This window comes from Paramormyrops kingsleyae, chromosome 16 (assembly GCF_048594095.1).
Source record: "Paramormyrops kingsleyae isolate MSU_618 chromosome 16, PKINGS_0.4, whole genome shotgun sequence".
Lineage (NCBI taxonomy): Eukaryota > Metazoa > Chordata > Actinopteri > Osteoglossiformes > Mormyridae > Paramormyrops > Paramormyrops kingsleyae.
The window spans coordinates 4,951,461-4,970,526 of record NC_132812.1 but is presented as its reverse complement, the minus strand read 5'-3'; the positions used below and the strand labels follow the sequence as shown (position 1 = coordinate 4,970,526).

Here is a 19,066-nt window from a genome sequence, read left to right as displayed (position 1 = left end):
GCATGATTTATCATACAGACCCACAAATTAGTAGTTTATGAGTCTCTAAATATACTCTGCAGAAGAAACATGAGAGAGCACCGCTACTTCGAATAAAATGGCCAACCAATTTCTTTAGGAGATTAAATATAAAGCATTTCTGTATTTTTGTATTTCACTCGATATCTGCAATGTATAGGAGGAAAAGAATTTTGCACTTTGTCCGCTCTGCACAATGTGAGAATCTGCTTGCATGTATGTCTGTGCATTTTTTTTTCCTCCATAACAAGCCCTGGTTGGCATGATGAGGTATTCAGAAAGTTTTCTATGCTGCTTTCTGAAAAACGGTGATCTTGCTGTTGCAGAATTGCATTACCTTCCCCTCCATTCAGTCTCCAGGAGGAAAATTGCCAAGCAAGCTGCAGAAAAAGGCACAGAGTTTCACCATACTTAGTATTTTCCAAGGCAAAACGAAAGTTGCATGTTCTCTGCCAGACAATTAGTGTTCCTTGGGTTGTTAACAGTTACCATGTGCACTGTTTTTGGACGCTTGATGCCATTTTATTCAGGTGTCTTTCTGAGAGAGATGATGCTTTTCTGGTCAGTGTACTTTCTGTCGCAAATCTATGTCCTGCCCTGATTCTTTGAGGTCATTGTCTCAAGTTGTTGTTTTCAATTGTATATTGAATTGACAGTGCCATCTGAGAAGGTAGAATGGTCATTATCTCCATATCACCCTCCCATAAGTGAAATGCACAGAATATGCACTGCATGCTTATGTATGGGCTGAACGGCTGTGGTAGTTGACACAGATAAGCATTATCTCGGTATTTTATCTCCAAATTAAATCCCCTCACTTGATTCCTCCAGTTCTGCTCCGCCTTCTTTTAACAGCTGCCAATCAGATTGCAGCATATATGTAGGATAAGTGCCAATCAGAAGGAGCAAAACAAATGTATTCTCTAGAAAAGACCATCTCGGAGGCATTTGACAGACTTGATGCAGATGGGAAACAATTTCAGCTGGTTACCCTCCCACGTGCTACACAGTGCCAACAGCTCCCCGTCGCCGCTGGTGAATGGATATAAATAATATCTTTTAAATGGTATTATAGCTACAGCAAGAAACATATCTAGAAACTGCAAAACAGGCCAAATGTAATTATATTCTGGTGGTGCGTGTTGGTACGAATGTCACTTTCAACAGTTCCAGCATTATTTGTCTTGCTTTATTCAAACTTATAAAGGCTTTCTTAACCTAATTTGGAATGGTCTCAGGCCAGACATACTAAACAGAAGCCGAAGGGGGATTATGTGGAAAGTATTAGTGCTTCATCAATGAGGCCATTTTATTTGCAGCTTTTTTTCCTCCCATGAGACAAAGCCTTTGATTAACTTATAAGAAGGTTCATCAAACAATAAATTAAAAACAAAACTAAAACAATTCAGAGTCAACAGATGAGTGATTAACAAAAATAATTGTCTTCTTAAACAAGATTTAGGCTTCTTAAGCTGCATGCAAGCAAAAAGTAAGAAAATGTGTTTATCCTGGAACAGCCTTTTTCATGGGGTAAAGTGGGACTTGAATGAAAACTGATTACAGAGCAGGGTTAGTCCTCTGTGGAAACAGTGCCGAAATCAACAGGCCACAACAAGGGAGAAAACTCAGTTCACTCTGAATGCTGTTTCATAAAGATTCAAGCAATGCAACAAACTTTTAGCAAATTATTTATTCCGTTGCAGCTCAATCTTCCTGCAGATGGCCAGGCAGGGAGGTTGAAAATACACGTCCCCATTTTTTGATAAATGGGCAGGGTGGAAGCAGAGATGGGACAGCTGGAATACTGGAAGAGTCAGACAACCAGCGGTGAATTACGTCTAATGGCAAATAAAATATCAACCCGCAGTATAGCCATGAACTGTGTTTCCCTCTAGCGCCCTTATAATAATAATGAGATTGTTTAGCTGGGCATATTTTTATGAACATTAATTCGCAACACACACTCACTGGTCATTTATCAGCTGCTTATGACTGCTTATGTCCTTTTTGTAAATGGACAAAAACATAGCTGCAGACACCAGGTTAAACGTTTGCTTAATAGGGTCTTTGCTATGCTGTACATATCACAGTAACAAGGTGAGCATTTCTTGAATTTAAATTATTTTTTTCGTTCTCAGTAAAAAAGAAGTGCTCTGTGTCTGAGGTAAAATATGGCATTGTGTTCATGTATCATCATTACTGTCAAAGTTAATTAAGCATATTACTTAGTTAATTATCAAGCATGTTGATCATAGCATTAGATAATGTACAGCATTTGAACGGCAGAGAAAGCGCTGATGAAGAATCTCCTAATGAGGAATCTTCATTAGGAGTCTAGGAGCTGGAGAGATGGCAACACTTCTGTGTGTGTCAGTGCAAACACGGTGGAAGTGGATTGGTAACGTACTTAAAAGGGGATTTTTACTCTGGGAGTAGGTAATATCAGTCACAAATAAATAACAAAATCCTTGAAAGGTTCTTCTCTGTTTTTCTCATTTTAGTTTGAGCAATAACAAATACATAAAATTTTGATAATACAAACCTGTACATCTGTTTGGATAGCAAAATAATTCCTTTCAGTAGTGCCTGTGTATTATTTCATTGCACAAAAAAAGGTCACTGTTTCTGCTTTTACTCGTACTGTACAGTTTACCGTGTGCCATTTTACTTGTATCGATTCACCCACCTTTATATTCCCCATGATGACTTGGCATGGGCGTCGCCACCATTAAATCCGAGGGGGACATGTCCCCCTCACATTTCATAATTATTCATTTGGACCCTCCCACATTTAACATTTAATATTAATTTTATGCCAGTGTGCCCCCCCCCCACATTCAAAATGCTTCTGATGCCCCTGTGACATTGTATATATCCTGCAGTTCTATAGCAATACTCCATTTGCTTTTATGGAAAATAAGGGCTTTTAAAATGTATTTTAAAATGATGATAACCATATGCTGTTGTGTTCTGTTACTTGCTCACGCCTTGTTGTTAGACTTGGCAAATTGGGTAAAATTATGGTTAGATTCTAAAGGTGCTTCAGTTGCACAATCTGATATAACAATTTTAAACTTTTTACTTCATACTTTATTTTATAGTGCCCATTTTACCGAAATATTTCTATAGTCTGCCAGCCATAGTAATAATAATAGTAATAATAATGATATATTTTTGATTTAGTGTTATTACCAAGTCAGAAGTCATTGTCTTCGGAGAGAGTTGAACTTTATCTTTCGGGAAAGCCTTTCCGCTGAACGCGCTGCGTGCGTGAGAAGGTCTCTGCTGCTTTTGGACTCGCCTCTCTGCAGGCAGGGAATTCAGGTCAGCGGTTCGGCTAAGTGAGGGATACTCTGACAGCCAGGTTTGATGAATCAGATGGTGTCAGGGCCCAATCCTTTACCTCTGGCAGAGCTGAGCTGGCTAAAATGGTCCTGGAGGATCAGCTGTCAGCCGCCTGATGTGTGGTGAAGCCCCATCCTGTGGCCGCACTGCCGGCAGTCAGTATACATACCATACATGTTATTACTCACTTTACGTACCCTACCGGATTTATGGTGCCTAATATGCAGCATTTGTAGTGATTGTACATCTACAAGGACTCCCAGTCACTCCTATCCCATGGCTTGATTTTAAGAGCTGAACTATTCTGCAACATTTGTTCACGTGGGTCTGCAAGTAAATGCTGCAGAATTGTGCTCCTCTTGAAATCGCTGGTCTTCTGCAGCGTGGCGGAGCGCATAGCCAGGGAAGAAGGCAAGCGCGGGGCGGCCTTCGCCGGAGGTCGTGTCGAGGACGGCCGGGCCCCAGCCATGGACAGGTGAGGTCCCTGCACATCTGCTGGACCAGTGCTGCGAGCGCCGTCCAGGCGGCTTAGAGAAAGGTCTCTGATGTTTGGGTGACTTCCAAAGCTCATTAACTTTGGGAAACACACAGAACGAGCACATCTCCTGAGTCAGAGCGCCACCCTCTCCTCTGCTCCACCCCACAGCGATTCTCCTGCCGTGAGCTGAATACAGGTGATCCTGTTGGTGTTCCATACCAAACTCATCAGTCACATATCTCTGCTGAGTTTGCCAATCTCAGGATTTTATTTGTTTTTTTTTAAATAGTAATTACCATGTAAATTACAAAAACAATATTAACATATATTTGCAGTTTATAAAACTTCAACCAGTAACATAACAATCTGAGTACATATGTATTTAATATCCATCCATCCATCCATCCATTTTCTGCTGCTCAGTTGGGTCCAGGTCATGGCGACAGCAATCTGTGAAGGGATACACAGGGATGCTCCCTCTCCCCAGCCACCTCCTTCAGCTCCTTCAGGAGGAGATCAAGGTGTTCCCAGGCCAGCTGAGAGATTTAAGCTCTCCAGTGTGTCCTGGGTCTGCCCTGGAGTCTCCTCCCGGTTGGTCAATGCCCAAAACGCCTCCTCATGAAGCATCCACGAGGGATCCTAGAGAGATGCCCAAACCACCTCAGCTGGCTCCTTTTTATACTGAAGAACAGTGGCTGTACTTTCAGCTCCTCCTGAATGTCTGAGCTCCACAACCTCATTTCTAAGCCCTAGACACCAAAGGAAGCTTGTTTCTGCTGCATATATCCATGATCTCATTCTTCCGGTCACTAGCCAAAGTTTATAACCATAGGTGAGGGTAGGAACATACTGTAGATCACTAGTAAATCGATGGCTTCACCTTTTGGCTCAGCTCTCTCACCACAACAGACCAGTACAATGCCCATATACCTGCTGACGCTCACTGATACACCTGTTGATCTCCCATTCCGTTCTTCCCTCACTCATAAACAAGACCCTGAGATGCTTGAACTCCTCCGCTTGTGGCAGTAACTCATCTCTAGCCTGGAGGGGGCAATCCACCCTTTTCTGGTTGAGAGCCTTTGCCTCAGTCTTAGAAGTGTGGATCCTTATCCTGTTCAGTTCAGACAAAGCTGCAAAAATACCCCAGTGCACACTGGATGTCATCAGGACCGCATCAACGGCACAATGCAAAGACATGGTCCTGAGGTCACTGAACCAGAAACCCTCTCCACGCCTTGGCTGCATCTAGAAATTCTGTCCATAGCCCTCATGGGATCTAACAACCACTGGGAAGGAGTTTGATTTACTTCTGGCAATGCAAACCCCCCGCAGGACCCCCCAAGGAACAAGATTGTATGCCTTTTCCAAGTCCACAAAACACATGAAGACCCATAAACCCATAAACCTACTACTATCCTAGTGAGTTTTCCACAACCAGGGGTACGTTTCCAAAAAGCTTACACAGTTGGAACCATTCATTTGCATGGGCAAGTCCTCCTCTGAGTTCCCTGTCTTTGCTTTCTCCACGGAGAGCGTGATTTAGGAGGCCCTCGAATTACTCCTTCCACTGCAGTCAACAGCATCCCCCCCATCCCTGCTGTAAACAGCATGGGAAAAACCCTACTTACCCCTCCTGAGTCACATGACAATTTACCAAAATCTTATTGAGGCTGACCGGAAGTCGTTTTCCATGGCTTCACTGAACTCCTGCCGCACCCGAGTTTTTGTTTCCACAGCAGCCACAGCCACAGTCCGCTTGGCCTGCCGCTACCTGCCAGCTGCCTCTGGGGTCCCACAAGCTGACCAAGATCAGCAGGCCTCCTTCTTCAGCCTGACAGCTCCCTTTACACTGGTGTCGACCACCAGGTTTGGGGGCTGTAGTCATAACTGGTGCCTACAATCTAATGGCCACAGCTCTTCACAGGGTAAATTCCAGGTTCCAGGGTGGGGGTCCTGCTCTCCTAGTCTCCCTAGTCCAGGCAAAGTTACACGATCCTTAAAGCTTCTTTTCATTAGGGGTCTTTCTGAATTGCATTTTGTTGGCTCACCTAGGACGCATTTACCTTGGGAGACTCTACCAGGGGCAATTGCCCCCAACAACATAGCTTCTAGGATCAAAAAAACAGGCACCAAAAACCAATATTACTATTAAATCATTTTGCTAATGTTTGCTTTTCAAAGAATCTGTAGAATATTTTTCCATCAGTAAGTCAGTAATTGTTTGTAAATGTTTTGTTTATTTTCTCCGAGTGTCCAGGGTGCTCCATCTTCCACTTAGAAAACATCTTATGCAGTCAAGTGGTCAGAGGTATAATGGAAATAATCACATTGTGGGGGAAAAATGTTCCTTAAAGCTCGTGGGCTGCAGTGAGTTAGAGGGCATGTGACGTGCTGGTGGCCCCCTGTGGCAGGAGCGATGTGCCCCCATCTGGCAGGATTGCTGAGTGTGAAGCCGCAGTTTCACGCCGATTATCTCCGCGCCTCTGCTACTCTGCGAACGCTTTAATTCGTCAGTGGGCAGAAATGCCAAGCACACAGCCTCCCTCTGCTTCAGGCCCAAACCCTTAAATACCTGGTCTTGCATTACCTTGTTAAATCGATGAGTATTGTGACAGACGCCAGAAAGGGGAATTTGCTAAATGTGCACAGGGACAAGGGCCTCTGTCTCGGAAAACACTTTAAACCAACAGCGTGAGGAAAACTGTGGACCCTTTGAAATTTGTCACTTGTATGAGGGACGCAGGAGCTTTGTGGCACCTCTGTAGCACCTCTGCAGCACCTCTGCGCATCCTTTCAAATAGCCTTTATTTCAATTAGCCTACCTGAACAGGGAAGGCATAAGACCCAAGGGCTATAAACGCAGTGGGGGCAGGCGTCTGCGTTAGCTTAAGCATACTGTATGTGACGGGGATTTTTTAATGGTCCTCTCTGTCTCGGTAGTAAACCATCCAGTGTGTTTCGGGAGGCTTCCGGTGTGGCGTTCAGGCGGCCACTACGCAAAGCCCCTGCGGTGGTTAAGAGGCGCCGCTATATGCTAAACATTAAAACAAACAGAAGTGAGCCACCACTCTGCTTCAGTTCACTTGGAAGGCAGTTGTTACCGAAAGCCTGAGAGCGAAGATGACGTACGACTATTTTGCCCCAAAGGAAAAAAAAAAACATGTTTTTTTATGTTAGTGTTCAAAAATAAATTAGCATTTTTGCTTATAGCAAAACAAATGAACTTGTATGTGACTTGTATCTTACCCTCATACAAGTAGTGTAAGTAACATAATTTAGCATAAAAATCCACACAATAATTTTCAAGATACTGTAAGTGTGTGTGGGACACTTGGTGAGAAAGTTTTGTGTGCTGTGCTATGCACCTTACTTTACATGTGCAGTATTGGGATCAGTTCTGCAGTTCTTTTTGCATAAATTACAGTCATTGAAGTATTACTGTATAGAATACTGTAAAGAAATATTGGTTTAATCTCTTTTACTATTACTGCAACATTTTTTTTTACATGCTATCAGATATTTACTGTGGTAATGCAGCAGTAAAATTATGGTTTTAATAGGTTTAGTGTTATACTGTAGTAAAGCAGGGGAGTCGTAGTGGTAAGGTGGGTTGCTTCACACAGAGTTGGGAGTTTAAATCCAGCCCCTGCCCTGGATGTGTGGAGTTTGCATGTTCTAGCAGGTTCTTGCAGCCGGCCTGGTGTCCATCGTCTACAATTATGGGTGTCTACCCCATAATGGACTGGCATCCCATTCAGGGTGCATTCCAGCCTCGTGCCCTATGTTGCCTAAAACAGGCCCCAGACCAGGATAACTGGTTAGAAGATTATTTTGGAGGTTATTTTATTTTGTATGATATAACTTGATTTTCCTTCATTTGTAAAGCTGGAAATGTATTTCTCCCCTGGCCTTGGACCCGCAATGTATTGAATAATGAAGTTGTGGCTTTTGGCAGATGTTTTCCGCTTCCGGTCACTTTTCAAAGCCAGCTTCTGGTTCGCTTCTTTTCTCCATTCCCAGTGTATCCATCCTACAAGTGCTTCCCTTGACCATCTGTCTCTGTTTCCGTTCCCCCAGCTTGCGGGCTTGGATTCTACAAAGCGTTCCCTGGGAACATCAGGTGCTCCAAGTGTCCTCCGCACAGTTTCAGCCGTGATGAGGGCTCGTCTCTCTGCCCCTGTGAGAAGGGATTCTTCAGGGCCCCCAAAGACCCCCCCAGCATGGCCTGTACTCGTAAGTTACAGATGGTTTTTGTTTTAACCCTCTATATTCTAGCCCCGTTGCTGTGAAACTATGGCACCCTTGCTAGCTTTCCAATAATGTATGAGGTTTTAGGTACCAAGCACAAATTATATGCATATGTAAAATTTATGGACTGATTGCTTATTTGCTTCAAGCTGTGTTCATCCTTAACCCCCACCCAGCCCTGACCTGAACCATAAGTAACCAAAAAAAAAAGATTTCTTGGATTTTTAGTTTTTCGATTGCAGTCACAGATTTTTTATAAAAATGAACTTCCCCTTCTGAGGACTGAAAAAGTGGTCTGCACAATGTCAAAATAACAGGTTTTTATCACATTGTGGGGACATTTGATTACACGCACGCAAACACAGGTTTGTAATTATATCTTTGTGAGGACTCTCCATTCATTTCTATGGGGGAAACTCTAATCCCAACATGAAGACCTTAACCTCTGCCAAGCCCTAACCCTAACCATAAGTAATCAATCAAAATACTTTTTGATTTCGTGTACATCTTTGTGGGATCCTGAAAAATGGTTCCCACAATGTAATATAAATCTAATCCACACACACACACACACACGCACGTACGCACACACATAGTTTTGTGTAACTCGATGTTTGCACACACGTTTAGGGACATTCATAATTGTGTTGGGGCTAAGTGTAAGGAGCAGCATCCCAGGAATGCCAATCTTCTGGTCTCTTTGCGTTTTTGATGAGGAAGTCGTCTTTGGGGGTTTTGTCCCTCAGGCACGTGTATCTCTGTGTGTGGCACTATGTCTGTACACCACTGAAAAAACAGTGACATTAATGGCCCAGCTTATATAAAGGGAAACTGGGTAATGCAATGTTTTGGGATTAGAATTAATAATTGTTCATTGTTTCTGATTCTAAGTCTTCATAAATGATTCACCGCCATGTCATTACAGCTTAATGTTTGCATGAAATCACAGTTTAGCCAGAGCAATTTATTGTCAATTAAAAAGCTATCTGACTGTAATGCAAATTGGCGAAAGGACTCTTGACAGAGCGGGCGTGGGGCTGAGAAGGGTGGGGGGGGCGGGGGGGGGGTGCTGCAAGAGCCACTAACATACATTATGAGGACACGCACTGGAGAATGCAGCCATCCGGAATCAGCTCTTTGTTCAGACCCAGAGTCATGTGACAGCGAGAAGCACACATTGACAGTGTGGATGAGCGACCATGTGTGCAGGGAAGCATGGGCCATTTGTAGCTTTATGTTCAGGAATAATGGAGAGTGGACGGTGAAGGAGGCATGTTCATTCCAAGAAAGGCGGACGGAAAAAAGAGAGGAAAAGAACATGGAAAACTTCAGTGAGTGTCAAGAAATGAAATGAACAGGAAAATATGACTAATATAATGAGTGATGGGTGATTATAATCGGCATAGAAATCGTCCTCCTGCCAGATGCCTGTAAGCCAGCTTCCACTTCAGTTACAGCACCAGCCAAAAGTCTGGACACACCTGCTAAAAATCATTTGCTTTTCATTAAGATATTACAGTTACCAGGTTATTTAGTAAGTATTATTTTAACAAGGAGAGAGAGAGAGAGTGCTGCTACACATCACCTGCCCCCCACAGTCCCCCGACCCAAACTCTGCAGTACTGGTTTAGGATGAGCTGGAGAAGCATTAAGGGTGGCTGCATCCGGAAGCTGGCTGAAAGAACGCCAAGAGTCTGCAATGCTGCCATTGGAGCAAAAGGGGACTGTTTTGAAAAGTATGAGAAAGTTTTGAGATTTTTGACACTTCTGTTGGTTGTTGCAGTATTTGATATGTATTACTTCATTGTCTCGATGCCTTTTACTATAAGCCAAATAACACAAATTAAATAGAGACAAGATTATTAAAAGCAGGTGTGCCCAGACTTTTGACTGGTACCGTTTTATACTGTAGCTGTTTCCCTGAAAAACAACAGCGAATGATAATTATGTTTGACCATTCAATACCTGAGAGTAAGCATGAAGATGCATAAAACTTCTTTTGTTTTTTCTGAAGCTGGAATTAGAAACATAAACCGTACCAGTGATCGCGAAGCTCATACCTTCAAGGAAGAAAAGCAGCGCCGCATTTCGCATTTCTGATCCAAAAAAGCCATTATCTGCTAGGAGATTAAAAAGCGAGACTCCAGTGCGGGAGGTGAACAGACAGCTGATGGACGGGATGCAATTGTGGCGTGATGAAGCATAATGGAATAATACAGAAGGATGGCGACAGGCTCTGGGGGTGGGTGTCCACCTGAAGACCTGCTCACAAAGATCTTTTGTGGGAACAGGCTTATTTATAGACGACTCTGAGCTCTGACGCCCTACAAGGGCAGCGTCATGATGGCGGTGGCCTTTGTCCAGCGCCCTCCTGAACCCCACATTGCAGCCACTGCAGACATGAGAAGCCTGTAGGTCTATCACTGCCGCCTTGTCAGCTGCCAGCTTACTGCCATCATCAGTACGTGCATAGAGGCCCTTGCTTCCAGTGACTGGCACATCGGTGCCCACAGGACATACCCACTTTCTCACACTGCTCTGACTTGATTTTGTTCCACATGTCTTCCAGTTTCATCCACGATTTTTTTTACTGTAGTGGGTTTGTTTGCCGTAATTCTGTCACCAGTTGCCTTCCAGGGACTCTTGATAGGGTTCAGATGAGGATTCTGGGTCTGGCCATCTCGTCACCTTGATGTTCTCAGCTTTGAGGAATTGCTTCACTTCATCTTGTATAAAATGACTGGCTGATTGGCTGATGCTCGTAGGGAAGGAAACGCATGTTGGTGAAGGAGGGACTGATACTCATTAGCATTCATCTTACCATGTAGCCATATGAGACCTGACTCCTGCTGCAGAGAACATACCCCACCCACGACACTTACCCCTCCCAACTTTTCTGACTTCTTCACATGCCTTTGCTGGAGTTTTTCCTCAATTCAATACCACAAATAATGTTTCTTATCCGAACCAACTAAATTAAGCTTGCTTTCATCACTGAAATTAACTCTGGATCTGTTCTTCTCTGTCCACACAACATGCTCCTCAGCAAAGGGATAGTCTTGCCTTTTCAGTCTTCTTGCTGATGAGTGGCTTGGTCACTGCAGAATGGGCTTTCTGTCCATATTGTCCCAGACGATGAGACCCTGTTAAGACAAGTTCTTGCCTGCACAGAACTAATTTGGTGAGCAATTCCAGCTCATGCACAGATCCCCTACATCTCCCCATCATCCTGTTCACACGCTTGTCATATTTGGGCAACCAGCCTTTTTCAGAACTTGAGTGACTTATTTCTATTGTACAGCAACAATATATGAGAAATGAAGCTTTTGGAATGACAAATGTCTCTTTCAGCAGCTAAGAGGGTCATCCTGTCAGCCTTCATCTGAACAACCTGACGTCACAGGCTTTCAGGAACCTTGCAGAGGTCCACCATCTTGCAAAATGCCTATCAATGTTGCCAAATAAATCGGGGTTGCCAGATATTTTAAGAACAAATCATTCTCTAATTTTGATTGCACGCCTTCTTCAAATTTCATGTTTAAACCTTTATTTTTTGATGCAGTCTGGCTTTCACTGATGAAATATGATTATATTATATCTCGTCTATTCATGTTCGCATTTGGACAAGCTGTGGCTTTGTTAGAAAAAATTATTTTTCTGTAATTTTGATCACCACTGTATATATAAATATAGCTTCAGCCATACATCAAGGGAGTAACATTGATGTTTGAAACTATGAATAGCGAAAATGCTGACATATTTTACTTAGATTATATCATGAAGATAAACCAACCTGAATATTTAAAAATGCAAATTAACATTCAGAGTTTACTTTAATGACTTAGCAAGCTGACAAACATAACAATGATGTATAAAGGAGGTGAACAATATGTCACCTTAATTTGATCTTTGAAATTCTGTCTGTTTTAATTTTGGGCCAGTGTTTGGCTGGTTTGGCCAGAAGGTCGCCGGTTCAAATCCCAGGGTTGGCAGTGTGTTGGGTCCCTGAGCGAGGCCCAAACCCAGGACTGACTGACCCTGGTTTTGAAATCGTCCATCGCTTTGGATAAAAGTGTCAGATAAATAAGTAAATGAAAATGCTATCAGAAGTAGTACTTCCTGTTAATTATACCCCGTGTGCTTTGCCCCCCCCCCTCGCTGCCAGGCCCCCCATCCCCCCCACGAAACGTCCTCTTCAACATCAACGAGACCTCACTGTTCCTGGAGTGGAGCCCACCCAGTGACTCCGGCGGCCGCAAGGACCTGACCTACAACGTGGTGTGTAAGAAGTGCGGGCCGGACCCCGGGCGCTGCGAGCTGTGTGGCGGGGAGCTGCGCTTCGTGCCGCACCCCCGCGGCCTCCTCAATGCCTCCATCACCGTGCTCGACTTCTCCGCCCACACCAACTACACCTTCGAGATCGAGTCCCAGAACGGCGTGTCGGAGCTGAGCCCGTCGCCGCGGCCCATGGCCGCCATCACCATCAGCAGCGACCAGGCCGGTGAGTTTCCCGCCGCTCCTCCCAAACTCATCTCGGCCTTCGCTGCACTCCTTTGAACCTTATCTGTTCCACTTCCTGAAAAAAAGGTCCTCCTTTGTTATTGGCTGAGAATAATTTCATACTCCTCTCAGACTGGACTGTGTCTGGGAGATATTTTTGGGTGTCTGTTTCCCCAGGAGTGCAGATTGAACTGCTTTCAGTGCTACAGCAACACTGTGCACCAAGTTCCCCTCTCACCCTCACTTTCCAACATAAATCCTCAGTTTCCAAGCTTGGGAAACAATGCAGCTTGTATGTATCTATATATATAATTTTTCTAAAACATCTCGGTGCTCGCTAATTGCAGCATATCTCGCTGTTGTTATTGCCGATTTATTCAGGTTTGCCCAAAAAGCTCTCCGGAATAGTGTGACGTCAAACCACGTTTATTTAACTGTGTTTGCTCAAAAAACGGTCGGTATAGCAGTGAGGCATCTTGAAGTCGTTACCTCCCAGCATGATGTGTAACTGATCCCTCGTTCTGCAGAATACGGTCACACTGCAGGCTAATGGTCGGCCTGGACTAATCGGTGGTACTGGGAGTGAGATCTCTGAAAGGTCTGTTGCAGCCAATGCAATTAAAGTGAAGAGGAAACTGCTTTTTATATCAGGGCTGCTTGGGGCTATGTAGTTTATTACCTAGAATAAAGTAAATGATACTGAGCAGCTGCATACAGCCATAACTTACCCAATAGAAGCATCATGTTTATTATTACTCAGAAAAAAGGCACTGTGAATTAGTAGGTATAAATGTACACTACTTAAATCACACAAGGCAGCTCCAGTAAGTAAATAAGAAAGGTAGTCTGTCACAGAGCATAATATGAATGAAATATCCTTGGCAGTTGTAGCTGATTTGTGGATTCGATTTACAAAATATGTGTGTGAGTGAGATGTGTGGGCGGCAGGGGGATGGAGGTGGAGCTATGAGCCAGTGGATGCTCATGAGCTGGGGTGCAGTAGGGGCATGGATACCCTGGCAGATTCAGGGGCCCAGCACTTTACAGGGGCCACAGTAGGGGCATGGATACCCTGGCAGATTCAGGGGCCCAGCACTTTACAGGGGCCACAGGAGGGGCATGGATACCCTGGCAGATTCAGGGGCCCAGCACTTTACAGGGGCCACAGTAGGGGCATGGATACCCTGGCAGATTCAGGGGCCCAGCACATTACAGGGGCCACAGTAGGGGCATGGATACCCTGGCAGATTCAGGAGCCCAACTTTACAGGGGCCACAGTAGGGGCATGGATACCCTGGCAGATTCAGGGGCCCAGCACATTACAGGGGCCACAGTAGGGGCATGGATACCCTGGCAGATTCAGGGGCCCAGCACTTTACAGGGGCCATAGTAGGGGCATGGATACCCTGGCAGATTCAGGGGCCCAGCACATTACAGGGGCCACAGTAGGGGCATGGATACCCTGGCAGATTCAGGGGCCCAGCACATTACAGGGGCCACAGTAGGGGCATGGATACCCTGGCAGATTCAGGGGCCCAGCACTTTACAGGGGCCATAGTAGGGGCATGGATACCCTGGCAGATTCAGGGGCCCAGCACATTACAGGGGCCACAGTAGGGGCATGGATACCCTGGCAGATTCAGGGCCCAGCACTTTACAGGGGCCATAGTAGGGGCATGGATACCCTGGCAGATTCAGGGGCCCAGCACATTACAGGGGCCACAGTAGGGGCATGGATACCCTGGCAGATTCAGGGGCCCAGCACATTACAAGGGCCACAGTAGGGGCATGGATACCCTGGCAGATTCAGGGGCCCAGCACATTACAGGGGCCACAGTAGGGGCATGGATACCCTGGCAGATTCAGGGGCCCAGCACTTTACAGGGGCCACAGTAGGGGCATGGATACCCTGGCAGATTCAGGGGCCCAGCACTTTACAGGGGCCACAGTAGGGGCATGGATACCCTGGCAGATTCAGGGGCCCAGCACATTACAGGGGCCACAGTAGGGGCATGGATACCCTGGCAGATTCAGGGGCCCAGCACATTACAGGGGCCACAGTAGGGGCATGGATACCCTGGCAGATTCAGGGGCCCAGCACATTACAGGGGCCACAGTAGGGGCATGGATACCCTGGCAGATTCAGGGGGCTCTTGAATATGTAAGTGAAACATGGGGGGTTGAGTTGCCCATAAACTGGGGGTTGGGGGCAAGATGTCAGGGGACCTAGAATGTCAGTCAGTGCCCCTGCTCATGAGTATTTAGGAGTAAATTTTAAAAAGATTTTTAAAAATAATAAAAAAGTTTACGGCAGTTTTGCACATAACACTTTAATGAATTGAACAACAAAGCCAACCAAATTGATCAGTTGTTCCCATAACAGGATAATATGCTGTAATTTTTTTGTTGCAGAGAAAGCAAAAACATGCTCATCAGGCTCTGGTCTTGGAGATCTTGCAGTTCAGCTTTTCAAAAGCAGGGAGCAGGAAGAAAGGATCCTATTTGGAAAACTGCCGATGCTGGGAACAGGCTCAGCTTGCCTAGTGACAGGAGAATTGATTCACTGAAGGAGGGAAATGCAGAGCATGGAAATTAAATGGTAGTGTGGTACTTTAGAAAGCATGGCTAATGTCATGTGGCATCCTGATTACTACAGTGGGCTTCCATGGCGTCAAATGACTGCTGAGGTGTTGCCCTGTTAGGATTGGGGGCGGGGCTCCAGATGACTAGGCCGTGACTGACAGCGCATGGCAGGCTTGGGGGAGGAGCGGGGGCGAGGCCAGCCATCAAATATGCAATAGTGTGGATACAGAAATTTAATTGAAAATAGAAAGAATTTAGGTGGGGGGGACTCAGGAGGGAGCAAGCAAAACTGCCTGAAAGGTGAGCTGGGGGGGTACAGAGTGAGGGAGGGGGTGCACTGGATTAAAAGGAATGTTTTTAGCGCTGGCAGAGGCAGGTAATTGTGTTGGTCGCTGTGCAGTTAGAGCAGAACTGCTTTGGTGCATGAATAAATCTGTATACAGTGAGGTGCCTGGAAAGCATGTCCCAGTGAAAATATAATGGCGCACAAACGTTTAAGGAAAGCATGTCCCAGTGTAAATATAATGGCGCACAAACGTTTAAGGAAAGCATGTCCCAGTGTAAATATAATGGCGCACAAACGTTTAAGGAAAGCATGTCCCAGTGTAAATATAATGGCGCACAAACGTTTAAGGAAAGCATGTCCCAGTGTAAATATAATGGCGCACAAACGTTTAAGGAAAGCATGTCCCAGTGAAAATATAATGGCGCACAAACGTTTAAGGAAAGCATGTCCCAGTGTAAATATAATGGCGCACAAACGTTTAAGGAAAGCATGTCCCAGTGTAAATATAATGGCGCACAAACGTTTAAGGAAAGCATGTCCCAGTGTAAATATAATGGCGCACAAACGTTTAAGGAAAGCATGTCCCAGTGTAAATATAATGGCGCACAAACGTTTAAGGAAAGCATGTCCCAGTGAAAATATAATGGCGCACAAACATTTAAGGAAAGCATGTCCCAGTGTAAATATAATGGCGCACAAACGTTTAAGGAAAGCATGTCCCAGTGTAAATATAATGGCGCACAAACGTTTAAGGAAAACATGTCCCAGTGTAAATATAATGGCGCACAAACGTTTAAGGAAAGCATGTCCCAGTGTAAATATAATGGCACACAAACGTTTAAGGAAAGCATGTCCCAGTGTAAATATAATGGCACACAAACATTTAAGGAAAGCATGTCCCAGTGTAAATATAATGCTGCACAAACGTTTAAGGAAAGCATGTCCCAGTGTAAATATAATGGCACACAAACATTTAAGGAAAGCATGTCCCAGTGTAAATATAATGCTGCACAAACGTTTAAGGAAAGCATGTCCCAGTGTAAATATAATGGCACACAAACGTTTAAGGAAAGCATGTCCCAGTGTAAATATAATGGCACACAAACATTTAAGGAAAGCATGTCCCAGTGTAAATATAATGCTGCACAAACGTTTAAGGAAAGCATGTCCCAGTGTAAATATAATGCTGCACAAACATTTAAGGAAATGCACCCTGATGGATAAGAAAAACTGCAGGATGCAGGATGCTCTTCTTTTCTTTTATTTGAATAAAAGGTGTGCATTTAAGTGTGTTTTTCCACCATTTTTCACAATCTGACTAGCCAAGTAGGTAATTGTATATACTACTGCTGCAAATTCATAGTGAGTCCGCATGCGACTTCGGCATTAGATGATTTGTCATGCAGGAATTTAATTATTTTTTCAGATTAACGTTGCAGATTTAATAATCGCTGTCCTTCAGCTAAAGAATCATTCTGGAATGGAAAAACCGGGAAAATGGGAATGAATGTCGGCAAAGGCCTTATTCCCAGGAGCACCAAGCTCTAGTTCTGTGGATGAAGTGCTGTTTGTGTGAGAGATCGTTCTCCATGTCCGTAGTTATTTGGTTCTTATGATATCTTAAATTACTATCATTTTATTTTTTTGTTCGTTTGTTTGTCTGTTTGTCCAAGCTGTTATTTTCAATTTACAACTAATATTCTTTTTTTGTTTTTTGAAAAATATATTGACAATAAAACAGGGTAGAAATTGATCATATTTACCTGACATCTTTGGCCACTGAGTTTATACTAGTGTGGTACCCTTTACATTACCTTGTGCTAGTTTGTATACCAACGCAGGAATGTAAGTTAACCAGGCATTTGTAACATTTATGATAGAGCTATTATTTTTCCCTTGAAGAATATTTATTTGAGTCATTGAGTTATGCTCTTAAAAACCATGGTGAAACAGAATCTCTAAGCATACAGTCACACACAAAGCCCACAATGCGACAACGGATTTTAAAACCCACCACGAGGTTGTCACTTTGTCACCTCAGACAAATGCTGTATTTCCAGTGTGTTTTTAATTATAATAATAAATGTAAGCACAAAAATGATGGACACTCATAATAGCCCCCGACGGAATTTAAAATACAGGGTACTGTTAAGGAACATTCCGGAAGGTTGATACAAAATAGCAGAGGCAGAGCATGTGCTTTGGCCTCAGCTTAAAGGTTCACTCTTACCTGTCATGCCGGTTCCCGCCACGAACAAGTGGATTGTTCCCTCATTTTGGTGTTAAAGCAGTTAGCTGGAACAAAGTGTGCTGGTCTCATGTGCCTAGGAATTATACAGCAGGCCTGTGTGTTTAGGTATGCTGGGGGATTTGCTGAGCGTGGAGAGCTTTGCTAATTTGCTATGGTAAAGATGCTGGCAAAGGTGATTAGGGAAACAGAATGGGGGAGGAGCTGATCCACTCAGCCGACCCGCTGCTAATAACTCTCACGTGTTTCCATAATTAATAATCCGTCCATCTAACCGTTCATCCTGGTCAGAGTCTCTATGGGAACCTGGAGCCTATCCCAGAATGCATAGGGCACACAGCTGGGCTACTTGAATGGGATGCCAGTGTATCACAGAACACACACACACACACACAGAAGCAGTTATATAATAATTAATAATGATGCAATTAAATAATTATAATGCAATAAAAGTATAGCCACAGAGTTAATTACCAGTCTCCAGTAATTACAGGAATGTTCATTAGGGAAAGTGCCACACATCACATATTATTTAAGGCCAAATAACCTCACACAATGGCAATTTATCAGAATTTTATACCGGTAATAATGTAATTTTTTAGTGAATCTTTTTTTTTCTGGAATAAGTGGAATATCCATTAAACAAAGTCAAAAAATATACATTTAATAAAGCAGCCAACATCTGCTTTTTTTTCTTCCCATAAACATTTAGGTTCCCTGCTAAAAAATAAGAGGAGATTCTTGTTCTCCATCAATAAGTATCGTTGCATGTAATTCACATAATTTGATGAAAGGTCTGAGTTCCATCTAAAGTTCCTTGTGAACTTTTCGACTATAAGCTGTCGTAAGCAATAATGTTTCCTCCTTAAAGTGTTTTTGTGTGTGTGTGTCCCCCCCCGGAGCTGACCTGTGAAAGGAGAGGCAGCCTTTTAATGTCTGCGCTCTTGGGTGACACCTTCCCCGTCAGGCTAACCAGCAGCAGAGTCAGAATCGCCAGGCCCGGCAGTTTCGCGGCATTAACGCGGTGTCACGCCTGATCCCACCCGGGATGGGAAACTCATTCCTGTCCTGAGACTCACTCAGGATGGCCTCCCCTAATTCCCCCTCGCTGTCAGGCCTGTGGCAGACGGGCGAACGAGCGGCAGCTCTGCGTGCCGGTAATTAACCTTACCTCCCATTACGGGCCAATCTGGGCTGACGGATTACCTCCCGTCCATCTGCCGGGGCCCCGGCTCGCCTCGTACCCCTCCCCCGCCTTCAGTGGGCACAGCTAATTAGCCTGGTCGCTGTGAACTGAGGACACTGTGGTCCGTAGCCACGCTCTCCACACCTGGGACGCAACTCATTCACACTTACG

At 44.4% G+C, this 19,066-nt stretch overlaps 1 protein-coding gene across 2 annotated transcripts in view; it reads left to right on the top strand.

Moving 5' to 3' along the window:
• LOC111852062 (eph receptor A6) overlaps positions 1-19,066 on the top strand; it is a 157,471-nt gene that overhangs the window by 87,618 nt on the left and 50,787 nt on the right. For both annotated transcript variants that reach the window (XM_072700269.1, XM_072700268.1), the window contains exons 4-5: positions 7,922-8,077; positions 12,258-12,593. In XM_072700269.1, the coding sequence (XP_072556370.1) occupies positions 7,922-8,077; positions 12,258-12,593 (492 nt within the window). The remainder of the gene's footprint in view (positions 1-7,921; positions 8,078-12,257; positions 12,594-19,066) is intronic.